This window comes from Triticum urartu, chromosome 3 (assembly GCF_003073215.2).
Source record: "Triticum urartu cultivar G1812 chromosome 3, Tu2.1, whole genome shotgun sequence".
Lineage (NCBI taxonomy): Eukaryota > Viridiplantae > Streptophyta > Magnoliopsida > Poales > Poaceae > Triticum > Triticum urartu.
Window position 1 is genome coordinate 187,523,701 of NC_053024.1, and position 16,204 is coordinate 187,539,904.

Here is a 16,204-nt window from a genome sequence, read left to right on the forward strand (position 1 = left end):
CCATCTTCTGCCGCTCCTTGCTCATCGAGCTGCTATTCCTTGCTCATGGAGCCGCCACTACTCTTCCTTGACGGTCGCCTCTGCCCAACTCATTTGTGTGCTGTGTCGTGTGTGCACGCAAAGCATGGTGTGTGCATGTGCATGTATATGGATGTGTGTGTGTGTAAATGTGATGTTGCTAACTGTAATGGCTTGATGTTTTGCTTTTGGACATGCTGCTGCTTGATGAGTTGCGCTGCTATATATGCTCTTTCTTCTTGCTTGAAGAACATGTGAAAAGTGAAAACTTCTAAAAGCATGCCAAGTTGCAAAAAAGAGAATTGTTCGTGTTTAAAATGTCCAAAGTTAGAGATGCAGCCTCCAAATTGTGCAATGTTTAGAATGTAATTGCATAAAAGGATTTATGGGTATACATGCCATGTCAATTGCAACTTTCATTGATTGATGTGCTTGGTAAATGGAATATGTATCCTTTTATAATGTTCATATCGTTTTCGTGTTCATATTTACGTCTATAACAATATGAAATTACTCGCATTGGTTAACCAACATAAACCAAGGGTCTTATAGACGTTTCAGCATACAACTCATGTCACAATCTCATACGGCAATCCTTTAAAAGAACGAAACGGCGGATTCTGCAGTTTTCTGAAATCTGATTTTGGGGAAGGTGGAGCTGAAAAGAGTCCCAAAATCTGCTTTTGGAGGGCGTGGAGCCGAGAGTGGCCTTTAGTTCGCACTTGCCTCCAAATCCCAGAAGTTAACGGTCGAACGCCTCGTATTCTCTCTCACGCACGCTGCCTGCGGGCCCGTGCACCCGCTCCGCTCCCCTGATTTGTTGCAAAGTGCTCAAAACGCCCGAACCCTCCCACGATTTTGAAACCTCATTCACAGGCGAGGAGAAAAAAAACAGGAAACCCTCCGATCCCCACCCTCTCCAATGGCCGCTCCGCCGCCGACGCTCGCCCTGGCGGTGGAGAAGGGGCCACGGGCGGGGGAGACCCGGCAGTGCAGCGCGGGCGCCGCCCTCCGCGTCGGTCGCGTCGTCAAGGGCAACGATCTCGCCGTGCGCGACGGGGGCGCGTCGCAGCAGCACCTCGTCATCGAGTTCCTCCCGCCGCCCGGCGCCGGCTGGGCCGTCTCCGATCTCGGGTCCTCCAATGGCACCCTCCTCAACGGCAAGCCCCTCGCGCCCACCGTCCCCGCCCCGCTCTCCCATGGGGACCTAATCAAGGTCGGCGATTCAACCGTGCTCGCCGTCTCCATCGCGCCTGATTCGGATCCCAAGCCTGTCGCCAACCCCAGTTCCAGGCGCTCCTCGCGCCAGACGGCGGTGGTGGCACCGATTGCGGCGGAGGAGAAGCCCCCTGCGGTGACCCGCCGTGGCGCACGAAAGAAAGCGCCGCCGGCCGCCCAGCACCCCGACACGCAGAAGGAAGATCCAGAGGCAGAGGGAGTGGCGGTGGATGAGAAGCCCCAGGTGGTTGCGCGCCGGGGAGGATGGCAGAAGCTGGCTGCAGCGGAGCCCCTATTTGAGATGGAGACTGTGAAGGCGCCTCGCCGTGGAGAGCAGAGGAAGCCCGTGGAGCCGTCTGCACCAGAGAATGAGGAGGTGGATAAGGAGGAGGCCATGGCGGTGCCGCGTCGTGGCAGACGGAAGAATGCTGCGCAGCCCCCTGAACTAGAGAAGGAAAAGGAGGAGGCCACAGTGGTGACGCGCCGTGGTAGACACAAGAATGTTGTGGGGCCCTCTGAACCAGAGAAGGAAGAGGAGGAGGAGGCCACGGCGGTGACACGCCGTGGCAGGCAGAAGAATGTTGTGGGGCCCTCTGAACCAGAGAAGGAAGAGGAGGAGGAGGCCATGGCGGTGACACGCCGTGGCAGGCAGAAGAATGTTGTGGAGCCCTCTGAACCAGAGAAGGAAGAGGAGGCCACAGCGGTGACACGCCGTGGCATGCGGAAGAATGTTGCGGAGCCCCCTGAACCAGAGAAGGGAAAGGAGGAGGAGGCCACAGTGGTGACGCGCCGTGGCAGACGGAAGAACGTTGTGCAGCCCCCTGAACCAGAGAAGGAGAAGGAGGAGGAGGCCACAGTGGTGACACGCCGTGGCAGGCAGAAGAATGTTGTGCAGCCCCCTGAACCAGAGAAGGAAAAGGAGGAGGAGGCCACAGTGGTGATGCGCCGTGGCAGGCAGAAGAATGCTGTGCAGCCCCCTGAACCAGAGAAGGAAAAGGAGGAGGAGGCCACAGTGGTGACGCGCTTTGGAAGGCAGAAGAATGTTGTGGAGCCCCCTAAACCGGAGAAGGAAGAGGAGGAGGAGGCCCCGGTGGTGACAAACCGTAGAGGGAGGAAGAAGAATGTGGTGACGGACGCCCCTCCGCAATTGCCTCCGAAGATGAGGTCCATAAGGGGCCGTGGCAAAAAGGCTAGTGCAAGCGACGTGGTTCTTGAGGATGTGGAAGAGAAGGGAGGAAATGAGTTGGCTGTATCAAGAGCTCGTCCTGAGGACTTGCTCGTTTCGGCGACATTGAAGGGTGTTAAGGCTCAGAAGAGGGATAAGGTGGCATCTGGGGATGGAGACATAGAAGGGGCTGCAGTGTCATTGGAGGAGAAAGTGCCGAAGGGGAGGGCCAGTGCTCGGCTTGCCGCTTTCGATAATGGTGCTAATGCGGCTGCAGCACCCATTGAAGAGATGGAGGAGGCTGTGGATGCAACGCTCCGAGGGAGGCAGAAGAAGGACGTTGAACCTCATGAACCAGAGAGGGACGAGGAGGAGGAGGCCATGGTGGTGACACGTCGCGGGAGGCGGAAGAAGAACATGGAACCTCATGAACCAGAGAAGGAAGAGAAGGAGGACAAAGCCCCAGTGGTGATGCACCATGGCGCAACGAAGAAGAATGCGGCGCCAGTTGCTCCTGTATCACTGCCTCCAAAGAGGAAGTCTGCAAGGGGCCGGGGAAGGCCTACAAGGGCCAGTACAATGAACACAGTTCTTGAGGAGGATGTGGTGGAGGAGGAGCAGGGGGGAAATAAGTTGAGTGCGTCAAGAGCACGCACAGGGAAGCCACCGACTTCGACGACGGTGAAGAAGGGGGATAATGCAGCAGCTGTGGATGGAGAGGTCAAAAGAACTGCAAAGCCGTTGGAGGAGAAATTACCAAAGAGGAGGGCCGTTGCTAAGCTTGCTGCTAACAATATCTCTTATGCGGCTGCAGCCGAGCCCACTGAAGAGATGGAGGAGGCTACAGAAGCGTCTCACCACGGGGGGCAGAAAGCCATGGAGCACCCTGAACTAGAGAATGATGAGGATGTCACCATGGTGACGCGCCGTGGGGAGCGGAAGAGGGCTGCTGTGGTGAAGCGCCGTGTTGCCGGGAAAAAGGATGTGGTGGCAGTGATGAGGTCTGGAAGGGGCCGAGGAAGGGTTGGAAGGACTAGGGCAAGGAATAACGTTCCTGAGGAAGACAACATGGTGGTAGAAAAGGAAAATGAATTGCCTGTGCCAAGAGAGCTGGCAGGGAATCTGCCAGTTGCGACCGTGGTGAATGGGGGTGAGGATAGAGAAGTCAAAGGAACCAAAAAAGCAGTGGAGTCTGAATTGCCAAAGGGGAGGGCCAGTGCCCAGTCTTCTTCCGACAACAAGAGTGAGGAGGAACAGGGTGGTGCGGATGGTTCTTCTAGAGTTGCCAGTGCCCAGTCTTCTTCCGACAACAAGGGTGGTGCGAATGGTTCTTCTAGACTTGATTCAGGATCTAATGGAATCCCCAACACAACAAGCAAATACAGAGAGGTACAGTAAACATGCAAGTCAATGAGGTAATATAGTTATCGATATTCTGGAATGATGTACTTATCTTTTATTATCTGTTGCAGGATAGAAAACTGAAGCCGTACTCGACTCCCTTTGATGTCAGGCTGGATAGAGCTCTGAAGAAATACTCTGCATGAGTTACTGGTTGCTAAGTTTAAGAGTTAAAAATGTGTTATGATTGTGTGGATAGGTTCTGTTTCTACTCTGTAGGAAGAATGACTCGTAGATTTTGGAGTCTGAATCCAACTGAATTTTGTGTACATTGAAATGGAGATGCATGTTTCGTTCCTATGCTTGATACAGAAGTTCAAGAAAAAAAATGCTTGTTTGTGTTTTTACTTTGCAAATGTTTATTGGGAAGATGCTTTGGTTGTTATTCTTCTTTCCCTTTCTATGTTCTTACATATTTCCTATATTCGTATTTGGTATGACACTGAGGAGGGACTGAACTTGATGTGTGTGCTTACCGAGAAGGTTGTTGTCACCTTGGTTTTGCTGGGAGTTTGACTGAAGCAAAGAAGGCAAGATCAAGATAGTCCTGTCTGCTACTTCTAAAAAAAGATAGTCCTGTCTGCTTCCCAGTTAGGGCTTGCTGTTTCATTTTGATTTCTTCTATCCTTCATCCTTTTCCCCCACTCACACTTCAAAATGCATTATATTCTTTTTTGAGGGAATTCAGCATTCTTGGCTACTTGTTCGCTCAAACTGTCCAAATATCATTCACTTGGTTTGACCGCTCATTCAATATCTTGAGATGACTTTACTCGTTCAGTTACAGGACTGACCTAGAGGGAACAACAAAGAAAGGACACCAAAGCCAAGGAAGGATGAAATTCGATATTTGACTGGATTACTAAAGATACTATGAACCAACTTGGAGTTATTCTGCAGAATATAGGTGCGAATTTTTTCAGTGTATGATCAAAAGTGTCTCTTGCACTCTTCACTGACTGTCATTGATTTCAAAGAGCTCTCAGAGGGTTCTAACAACATTTCTGTTTATCCAATGTTCTGAGAACTTTTATCCAAGCCATGTTGCCCTAATATAGCCTTTTGTCAGATTCTCTCGTGTTTATTGTGAAGCCATATTTATGGCATGATCAAGACAGCTATAATACGAGACTTGAGCTTTGTAAACTATACTGATTTACTTAGTTCTGTGTTCAAAACTCTAGGAGATTCAATTCACTTCCTGTTACACATGTGAAACTGTACACAGGGACTGTGAACTCAATTTTGGTAGAAAAGAAGAAAAATAGATTGCCCACACATTTTGTACACATTGAAAACTCTAGAAGATTCACTTCACGTCCTGTTAATCTTTAAATTCTGCATGAGGTGCTGCTGCTGAAAGTTAACTGTATTGAGTTTGATGTGTGGATAGGAGTAGTTCTACTTTGTCTAGGAACAATGTCTCGTAGATTTAGATTGTGGACCCAATTGAATTTTGTCTACATTGAATTGGAGAGACATGTTCCTTGCCTGTGCTGTAAATAGAAATGCCAAAAAAAATGCTTGCATGCGTCTATATACATTGCGAATAATTCTGAGCAAGATGGTTTGGCTTTCGCCCTTGCTTCCATGTTCCATAGTACTCCCTATGTAAGTAGTGACCTAAAAGGTCTTATAAAAGTTTACAGAGGGAGTATATCTTACCAAGAGGGGCACTGAAGTTTATGCAAATCACCTACCGAGAAGTCCAGAGCCACCTTGATTTAGCCGAGTTGACTCAAGCAAAGATGGCATGATCAAGACAGTCCTGGTTGCTTCACAGTTAGGATTTCGTGTGCATTATGAGGTCTCATCGATTTATGCTTTCATTCCTTGCATCATTCTATCTGAAAGAAATTCTACATATCTGTGTTGGCTTACTGTTCGATTAAACTGGCTGAATGTTCACCTCGTTTAACTGCTCATTCAAGTTCTTAAGATAACTGCTCATTCAGTTACAGGACTATTAGAGAAAACACCAAAGGAAGGATATCAAAGGCGAAGGTTGTGATATCAAAGGCGAAAGTTGCGGTATCAAAGGCGAAGGTTACAACAGAAGGTAATATGATCTACTCCCTCTGTAAAGAAATATAAGAGCGTTTAGATAACTGAAGTAGTGATCTAAACACTCTTATATTTCTTTACGGAGGGAGTAGTTTTTTCTTGAAGCAATTTTGCAGAACATAGGTGTGACATTCTTTTCAGTTTATGATCAGAAGTGGGCTCTCATGCCCTGCCGTTAACGTTGATTCCAAAGATTGGTTTGGGTGTTCTTCCAAGTCATTATAAATTGTCATCCTTGATTCCTCATTCTGCGAAGTCACTTGATTTGTACATGTTTTCTGTTCATTGCCAAATTATTTCACCTGCCGTACTGCAAGATATTTGTGCTTAAATAGCAAAATTGTCGCTTTCACTTAAGCTCTACGAGGTTCACTTCCTATCACACGTGACAACTGTACATAGGGACTATGGAATTAGTTTTGGTAGGAAAAGGATACAGATTATTCACAAATTTTGCAATAGTACGAAAGTTGAAAGACATAATACTACAAAGAGCATAAAAATGTGCTTGTGCATCTTATGAACTTGAAGAACATGGTGCTGAACCATTCATCAAACTGCTGGGAAAACCTCAGTTCAATCTTAAATTAAGTATCCACCAGACATCAGAAAGAAAAAAAAGGAAATCTGCCACCCTTGGTTGGTTGGGCGTCCAAGGCAACCCGAATTCGAAACTGAATTTCACAGCTCGAGTTAAACTGAAATCTTGGTGTGTGGAAATTTTGTGGGTTGAATGGTCTCCCACATTCGCTTGATTATGCAGCGTGACTACTACTCTGCTGGTCCTGTTTCTATGAATCAAGCATCCACTGTTGGCTCCTCTTTCATAGCAGGAATTTTACTTTCTATGGAAGAGAATATCAGTTATTTGTTCTTAATCTTCACATTCCTGCTAATTGGCGTACCTGAGATGCGAGCTTCAAATCAAAGCTTGATGGAGTGATGTCTCGCCACACCGGCAGGAGCAGACTGCAGGTTTGTGGCTCTTCCTTTGGCATAAACTTTCGCTAGGTTTGTAATGAACTGTATGCATCGATGAGTTCGCTGGAGTATCGGTTTCGAGCAAACCCACGATCAATTCCTGCATATATTACCCTAAAAAGACTCCTGCATGTATGAGAGGGCACCATCTGAACCCATGGGCATATGCACCCACTTTTCATAAAATGCATTTTAAGCACGTATTAAAATGTCAAAAAAATCAAAAGAAAATATCACGCATACATGTTCGCAAATGTGTGTATGCGGCACAAAGTTTTATCAAAAGATGTCTTTTTGTTTTGCCTCCGCAAAAAAAGACAAATTTCAGTGCTTTTAAATAGTGTTTCACGACATAATTTTTTGTCTTTTTTACACAGGTCACAAAAAAGTTATTTTTTCATGAAACTTTATGCACGCACATAGAACATGGAGACGTACCCGTGCAATTTTTTTCCAGATTTTTTTAGAATTTAGAAATGTGTTTTTCAAAGTGGGTTCATATGTACCCGGGTTCATCCATGCACTTCTCCTGCATGTATATACAAAATACAAATACCGATGCAAGAAGTTTCAGTAAATCATGAGCAGATCTAACCTAGGGTTGTGTCACTTTGGGCCTGTTTGGCAATCCTCCAGCAGACAGCTTCTTCTGCTCCGTGGTTGAAGTTGGGTCGAACACCCTAAAACTCGGTTTTTTAACTCGAGAAGCTTTGCTCCTGAACGATTTCCAAACTCGGTTTTTTGATAGGCGGCTAGCCAAATATGGCCCTTGTAACTTGGGCCCTCATGGTTTTTGTCAAAATGCAATTGCCATTATTGCATGGATGATCCCCTCATGGCCCTCCACATAGGGGTTGCATTGGCATTGCCTTTGCCTAGGGTAACGTTATTCAAATGAACGTTTGCTGAGGGTGCATCGCGAAACGAACGTTTTTGACTGCAATTTACATGTCGAGAACATGAAAACTTTTTGAAGCAAACACAATAATTCTTTGCACAAAATTCTCTGTTTGCCAGATGTTTACCGTATGTTCTGTGAAAAAGTTGCCACATGAAATGTTCGCAATTGCCATGTCCCGCAGTGAACGTTCGCTGACTACTTGGTTCTTTTGTTTTCCTTACGGGAATGAGGCTAAACCTGAACTCTGCATTGGTTGATGCCAAATATTGAGGCCAAACAAATCAGTTTATATAAAAGAAATAGTTTTGCTAAAACATGTCTATATGTACTCTAAGTATTGCACATCTAAATCTTATGTCATTGATTTTATGCTAAGATTCCTATACGCATTTTTTTTCTAATTTAATTGAGTCACTTAAATGTGCAATAAATAGAACATATCTAGATGTGACCACCAGTATTGGACCTTGCTTGTATCAGCATCTTCCCAATTCTATCACGAATTCTATGACTGGACCCTATAAAGATTCACCGGTCGTGCGACACACCCTCAAAGTAACACGACGTCTACTTGATCTCTCGTATAGGTCTAGAGGGTTGCTGCGAGCCTGGCGACAAGCTCCTTGGTAATGGAGGGGCAACTCATAGTCAGATGCTCGTAACCGTCGCTCGCCAAGACTGCTCTCAAGTTGGCAGGCGAGCTGCAGAGGAACGCGAAGACGGCCTCCTTGAGCCGTGGGTATTGGTGCTGCTCGGCCAATGCCAGGGTCGTCGCCGTGGTGGCCGCGTCGAGGTGCCTGCACAGCTTGTCCTGGCAGACAAGCTTCAGCCTCTCCATGTCGTATCTGTCCGCCGCGACGAGCAGGTGCTGGGCCATGGCCGTCTCTTCTTTCCTGGTCGTGGCGGGCAGCTCGTCAGTGTAGATGAAGTGGAGCAATGCCCGGAACACGGCCGCGTCCATGTCCTCGATGTGCACGCACCTCATCTTGTTCTCCTTCATGGGGACGACGAGCTCTGCCTTGAAGACCGGTGACCGAGCAGCGAGGATGCAGCGGTGCGCCGCGAATGTCTCACGGCCAACCTTGAATGACACGTCGCTCCACTCCTGATAGGAAAGCATCTGGGAAAGGTGCCGGGGCAGGGCGGGCGGCGGCACCACCACTGCCGGCTCCACGCACACCTCGTTCACGAAGACGGCGAGGTCGCACCGGACGCTGATGTAGTCGTCCCTGAGATAGCTTGAGCTCCCAGCTCGGACCTCTTGACGAATCTGTCGAAGTTGATGGAGCTGTCATGCTTGGTGAAAGCGCACTCGTCTTTGGTGAAAGCACACAACGGAAAATACTCCGTGGCGTGACCGGGCAGGCTGAGCTTTTTTTTCGAGAATACGCCAAAGGCGTACCATATTTTTATAGAAGAAAGAAGGTATAATTACAAGACGTGTGGCTCGAATGCGAACAGACGGCCCACACGAGCAACCCAACACCAACACCAACCAACTAAACCTAGGCTAACTTCTCACAAAGCGTTGTAACCCACCGACACCGCCTGCCGCTTGCCTCCACTCGGCTATCTCAATTAGTGTAGAGGTGACTAGCTCGATTTGGTTTTTTTGTTGCTCCACCCTATTGAACACTCTCGCATTCCTTTGCTTCCACAAAGCCCAGAGGACCGCAGTGACCGTTGTGTCAAAGCCTCTCCTGTCCGGCCCCTGAAAACTCTTCCTTGCTCGAAGCCACCACTCCAAGGTAGTCTCAGTTGATGTCGAGGGTGGCGTGTTGATCTGTAGAGTGTCCCATGTGTTGTACCACACCTCCCGGGCGTACGGGCATTGCAAAAGGATGTGATCCACGTTGTCCTCGTCCTGCAGGCAAGTGTAGCAAGCTGCACTCGCATCCTGTAGGCCATGCCTAGCCCTCCTGTCCGACGTCCAGATCCTGTACTGCATCGCCAGCCAGACAAAAAGCTTGCATTTCAGAGGTGCCCAACTCCTCCAGACACACTTCGCCAGTGGCGACTTAGGCCACCCATTGCATAGGCTCCGATAGACAGATTTGGCAGAGTATTGTCCAGAGCTAGAGCACGTCCAGGTGAATGTATCCTGCTCGGCCTCATTGCTGGGTACAGTTGCCACCCCATGACTTAAGTGCATGCATTGCAGTAGCGCCATGAAGGAGATCTCAGGTTGACAATCCTCCCTCCAACTGTCATTGAGAAGCGCATGTTGCACCGTTCTATTGTTGATCACCCTCTTGTGGACCGTTGCGAGTAGTAACGGTGCAATATCGGCCACCGCAAATCCGTGAATCCACCGGTCACGCCAAAACAGCACCTTGTCACCCATGCCAACAGAGATGTGAACCAAGCTGACGAGCACTTCCCTTGCCATCGTGTCCTCGATCATCGGCAATCCTTGCCAAGGCCTGTTTGGCTCCGTATGCTTTAGCCATTCCCATCTGACCCTAAGCGCTAGAGATTGATGTTGCAAGTTTTTTATCCCAAGCCCACCATAATCCTTGGGCCGGCAAATCTTGTCCCACGCGACAAGGCATTGCCCTCCATTTACCTTATCCTTGCCAGCCCCAAAAAACGACCCCATCCACTTATTTATCTCCTCAAGCACCCAGGCCGGGGCCTCCGCAATCATCAGATGATGTACAGGCCTGGCAGAGATAATGGATTGCACCAGGATGAGTCGGCCAGGCCGTTGGATCAGCCCTCTTTGCCATGCTGGCACAAAGTACCTCACTTTGTCCAACATTGGCTGCCAGTCTGCACGTGTCAAGCTCTTAACCGCCAGCTGTAGGCCCAGGTACCTACACGGAAACTCTGCAAGATCGCACTGAAGTAACGTGGCCACCCTCTGTCTGTCCTCCAAGTCGCCCCTGATCACGATGGCTAAAGATTTCTGGTAGTTCACCCGAAGCCCTGATGCTTTCCCAAACGCATCCAAGGCCTCCTTTACAAAGCACAGGTCCATGGCAGTGGGTTTAATGAACAGTGCCACGTCATCGGCGTATATGGAGATTCTTTGCATGGCCGTGATGCCATTGAAGGAGCTAAGCACACCCACCTCCATAGCTCTCTGTATAAGCTTCGTGAGAGCATCCATAGTGATGATGAAGAGTAGCGGGGAGATAGGGTCTCCCTGACCCAGCCCACACGCGTGACCAAAACTCTTCCCGGCCACCCCGTTGACTATCACCTTGGTTGTTGTGGATTGCAGTAAGATTGCCACCCAAGTCTTCCAGCGTGAGCCAAAACCTTTAGCAGTCATGATCTCAAAGAGGAATGGCCATGACAAGGAGTCAAAAGCCTGCGAGATATCAAGTTTCAGGAACACACCGGCCCTCTTCCTTGCATGGATCTTCCTTGCAACTTGTCATACGAGGAGGAAGTTATCGTGAAGGTGCCTGCCCTTGATGAAAGCTAATTGGTTGGCCTCGACGATCAAGTGCATCTGTTTTCTGAGCCGGTTGGCAAGAACTTTGGCAAACAGTTTGGGCGCGCTATGAGTCAAGCTTATAGGCCGAAAGTCCCCAATCTCCTCAGCATCCTGCTTCTTGGGAATGAGAATAATATGTGCTTTGTTTAGCTTCCCAAATCCTCTACCATCTCCCACATAGAGCTTCACCATTACCGCCATTACATCATTCTTGATGATTGGCCAGGCTCTTTGGTAGAATGCAGCAACGTACCTGTCCGGTCCTGGAGCACGGTCAGGGGGAAGCTCTTTGATGACTGCCCAAACTTCCTCCTCAGTAATTATTTCCTCCAACTCCCTAAGATCATGGCTCTGCATCCCCAGGAACTGCAAATCCAAAGCATGCTCCCTAGCCTTCTCCTGCCCTAGAAGCCGCTCATAAGCCTGTAAGAAGGCCTCTTCCTTTTTCTCCTGATCCGAGATAATGACTCCCTCTCTTTTGATGTGTGTAATGAAGTTCTTTGCTCGGCGCCCATTAGCAAAAGCTTGGAATAGTTTGGTGTTGGCATCTCCCTCCCTCAGCCACTTCATTCTGGATCTTTGACGATCAATGGTTTGCTCCAACGCGGCTAAGCCAAGTAGGGTCTATTTCAAGCTACGACGCAGCCACAACTCCCTACTCTCCAACATCCTTCCCTCTTGAGCAATATCCAGCCTATGTATCACCCAGCTTGCCACCCTCATCAGCATTTTGATGTTGCCCACCCTTTTTTGGCCCCAAGCTTGTAGGTGACTCGCGGTGTTTCTAAGCAGGGCATCTAGTCTCTTGTACGGGTCGACAATATCATCATTGCACTTCCAAGCTTCCTTAACCGCATCCTCAAACCCTTCAAGCTTGGTCCAAAACATCTCGAACCGAAATCACCGCTTGGTGCAAAAACTGGCGCTAGTAGTGAGTAGTAATGGCGCGTGATCCGAGACACCTGTAGAAAGCGCCTGAAGGAGGTACTCAGTGTTTTCCAGCTCCCAGTCCACGGTTGTGAAGACCCTGTCGATTTTAGTCATCGTGGGTGTATCCCTCTCGTTCGACCACGTGTATCGCCTGCCATGCATGCACATCTCCTTTAGCTCATGATCATCCATAAAGTCTCGGAAACGACCCATCATCCTTCTGTTAACATTGGGGTTGTTTTTGTCCGTGGCCCTTATGATCATGTTAAAGTCGCCAAGCAGCATCCAAGGCCCCGGGCACACCACCCGCCAATCCTTAATGTCATGCAAGAACTGAGTTTTCCTCTCATCCCCTTATGGTCCATATACCTCAGTGATCCACCATGGGTCCCCCAGCTTGGCAAGCACCCTGCCTGTGAGGAAGCTAGTATTTAGCATGATGTTATCTACCAGCAGCACCGAGCTATCCCACGCCAAGAGTATGCCTCCACACGTATCCACCGCTGGCACATACACAAAGCCATCAAACGATGGCCCCAAGCATTGCATTACAACATAGTGGTCTATTACATCCATTTTTGTTTCCTGGAAGCAAACTAGGTTCACCTTAACCGTATCCACAAACTCCCGAACGGCCTTCCTTTTAGCTGGATTGTTGAGGCCCCTCACATTCCAGCACAACACCTGCGGGTGCATATCCATCAAGAGGAGACATACACCAACCACCCGTGCTGGCACACTAGTGCGAGCACAACACCACCGTTTTCCGTTCCTCCACGTCAGTACTTGCCGGCACGGCCTTGCCAAACTGCCCCGCGATGATCCGTATGTGTTGCTCACGTAATGGCAAATCAAACAAGGCCTGCAGCTCGTGCACCATCCCATCGTCCGCCACCATATCTTCCGGCACCAACCCAAGTGCGTGCAGCAAGACGTTCTCAGCCGGGCTGTCCTTGGTGCGGCTTGCAGTGGATTTCTTTGTTGCCCTGGTTGTACGCTTCGGGGTGAAAGGCGTCGCTTCCGGCCTCAACTTGGCTGCTTGCACTTCCTTAAGCAAAGGCGGCGCCAGCTTCTTGATGATGTTGGAGCAGAATCCCTTCAGCTTGTTGTATGCCACGGCCTCCTGCGCTGACATGCCCGCTGTTTCCTCCATGCAATTGTGCAGAACCAGGGCTTGATGCTCCGGGTTTTCTGGCGCCAACTGAGAATTTACGTGGTCGCTACCCATGCATGGGGATGTCCCATCCTGCATGGCCACGCATGCAGCGCCCATTGGTGGTTGCGCTGGCGCAGATTCCCCCATCTCCTGTTGCACTGGCCCACATGCGTTGGCCTCATCCACCTCGTGTTCCTGTTCCTCCACCGAAACTGCCCCTTGCTTGTCCTTATCCCCCTGCAACAAATCCTGGTCCGTCCCCTTAGAGAGAGGATAGGCTGGCGCGTCCACCAAGGTAGATGCTGTCCTGCCCGCGGGGGCCACCACGAACCCCACCTGCTCCGCTAGCCCGCCCACTAGCACCGGCTCCATTGGAGCAGTCATCACGGCCCCACCAATTGCACTGATTGGGGGTTCGCCTCTGCCCATCGACCGCACAGGCCTCGAGGCCGCGTCCCTTTCGCTGTCAGCTGATCCATCCACTGCCTGGCCCGCCTCTTTTTCCTGGTTTGCCCCCTCCTGCCTCGTTAGGCGTCCTGCCTCCTACACAATGGCCAACTCCTGGCTGGCGGCCGCAATGATTGGAGTCCTCAGCGTCCCGCCCTCGCCACTCCGTTCCGCACGCCCCCTCCCACCATTCAAAACCTGATCCTGCCTGGGTGGCACCATTGGCTGCATTGCCACCTGTCCAGTCAAACGGTTAAAAGCCGATGTTCTGATAGTGAGCCGGTCGTGCACTGTCCCAAATCTGCAAAGTAGACCCTCAGGCGTAAGCTGCATGTGGGGTAACTTCCAATCCTGCCCAACTCCGGTCAGCACCACGGCGGCCGACACCGCTCCTGCGCCGCCGCCATGGACGTGACCACCACTGGCACCGCCACTTCCCCTCTCATCCCGCACTCCGAAACGCCAGTCTCTGCGAACAGTGCTGGCTCCTCTTCCTCCACCCATGTCCGCCGTGCTCGGATCATCAGGCAGTCCGCTCTGATCGCTACCAGAGGACGATCTCAGGAACAGAGGCTCATCGGCGGCGGTGTAGTCAGAGACCTCGTCGACGTGAATCAGCACTTTATATTGCAGAAGGGTAGGCTCCATCAACGGCGACCTCAAGCCTGGCTCCGGCACGACCAGCCACCGCAGGGACGGGATCTCCTCCGGTTGCGCCGCCCACGCAGTCAACCTGAACACCGAGAGATCCGAACGGGAGCTCGTTTCTGGCTCAATCATGTCCACAAGGCATGCCGATCCCAACAGCGTCTCTGCCTAATGAGCTTGACCTTTGCATGCACGACGTCGACGTCCGTGGCGACCATGGTGCATTCGAGCTGCATGGATATGTAGCCTGCGTTGCCCTGGTCGCAGCCGTTGGGATAGTACTTCATGCGCCAGGTGTGGCCTCCAACCTGGAACTCTCCGGAGGCGACATGCTGGCCCCTTTGAGCATCATCTTCGTCCACAAGTAGCCTTCGATCTTGAGCACGTGGTGCCCGCTCGTCTCCGAGACGACGATGGCCGAGGCGGAGGGCGTGGAGCTCGGCATCGTCGTTGATGGGAGAGAATGTTGTGGCGGTTGGCGTCGAGGGTGAAGCAAATTCACGAACTCCAAGCACGTCCTCATGAACCACCGATGGCGGTGATGCCGCTGTCGCTGATCCACGATCACCGTGGTTTTGTTTAGCTTGTCCTCGCAGACCAACTTTAGCCTTGCCACTTGATATCTGTCCGCCGCCGCGCTTAACTGTCATACCACGGCAGGCACGTCCTCTTGCCCGGCCATGTCCAGCAACGAGTCCGTGTATATGAAGTGGAGGAAAGCTTGGAACGCCGGAGCATCCATACCGTCGATCTTGACGCACGTGTCAGCCTTGTGGCCGGAGAGCTCCGCCTTGAAGACCGGAGACCGTGCCGCGAGCATGCAGCTGTGTGCACCGAACGTCTCATCGCCGACCTTGAACGCCACGTCGGCGCCGTCCTTGGTGCGAAGGAGGCGGGCGAGGTGGACGCGCAGGTCGGGCTCCGGCACATCGAGGAACGTCTCCTCCACGTGCAGGCCCAGGTCGCTCATGACATCGACGTCGCACCGGATGGCGAAGCCGTCGTCCTTCAGGTGCGCCGAGTTCTCCAGGTCGAGTCGCTTGACGAAGCGGGGGAAGGCCCAGCCCTCGTTAGGTCTTGGCGACGGGAACGTTCGTATCGCGCTGCTGCTGGTGACGTATTCCGGCACCGGTTCGCCGCCCACGTCAAGAAGGCTGAAGCGGAAGCGCGCCTTCACGGCGGCTGCCTTGGTGTCGGGGTCAACGAGAAGGCTGATGGAGATCCAGTCGGCATGCTCCTTGGCGGAGCCGTTGGGATAGTACTTGACGCGCCAGGTGCGGCCGCCGATGGGGAATCCGCAGGACAGGACGTGGTCGCCGGTGGCCACCATCGCCTTCATGTGGGAGTATCCGTCGATTCTCAGCAAGTGGTGCCCCTTGGCCTGCACCCTGCCAACGACGGTCGAGGTCTTCATGGCGGCGACAATGGAGGGATCGGATCGCCTTTTACAACCGGCTGGTGATAGCTACGCGGTTTGTTTACCGGTGAATCTGATCTCGACTCCGAGAGAGGGTAGCAGTGCAGTACTTGCCAGGAAACCGGCTTGCCTACGAGGAGTCGATGACACGAACAACGGAACAAGATTTATTTCAACAGCTCGTATCTATCCCGTACACGAGTTTTTTTCTTTCTGAAACAAGGCAAACGATTTGCCATTTGCATTGATTAAGGGAGAAGGTTTAGATTTATGCTCGCAACACGGGAAAGAAAACAACTACTCTCGCGGCATTACGTTAATACATTACTCAAGTATTTCGCACCCGCTAGAACCCAAAGATGGGCCTCTTCCTTGATCCTCTCGGCAATTAACATGGTGGGTGCGGCGATGTT

General features: G+C 51.0%; 1 protein-coding gene and 1 pseudogene across 1 annotated transcript; one reads left to right on the forward strand and one right to left on the reverse strand.

Annotated features, from left to right (window-relative positions):
- Positions 1–839: 839 nt before the first annotated feature.
- Positions 840–4,100, forward strand: LOC125543549 (ABC transporter F family member 4-like). Its single transcript, XM_048706924.1, has 2 exons — positions 840–3,790; positions 3,874–4,100. The coding sequence occupies exons 1-2, from the start codon at positions 941–943 to the stop codon at positions 3,946–3,948; spliced, it is 2,925 nt and encodes a 974-aa protein (XP_048562881.1). The 5' UTR covers positions 840–940; the 3' UTR covers positions 3,949–4,100.
- Positions 4,101–4,210: 110 nt separating this feature from the next.
- LOC125546769 lies at positions 4,211–15,954 on the reverse strand (annotated as a pseudogene).
- Positions 15,955–16,204: the final 250 nt, after the last annotated feature.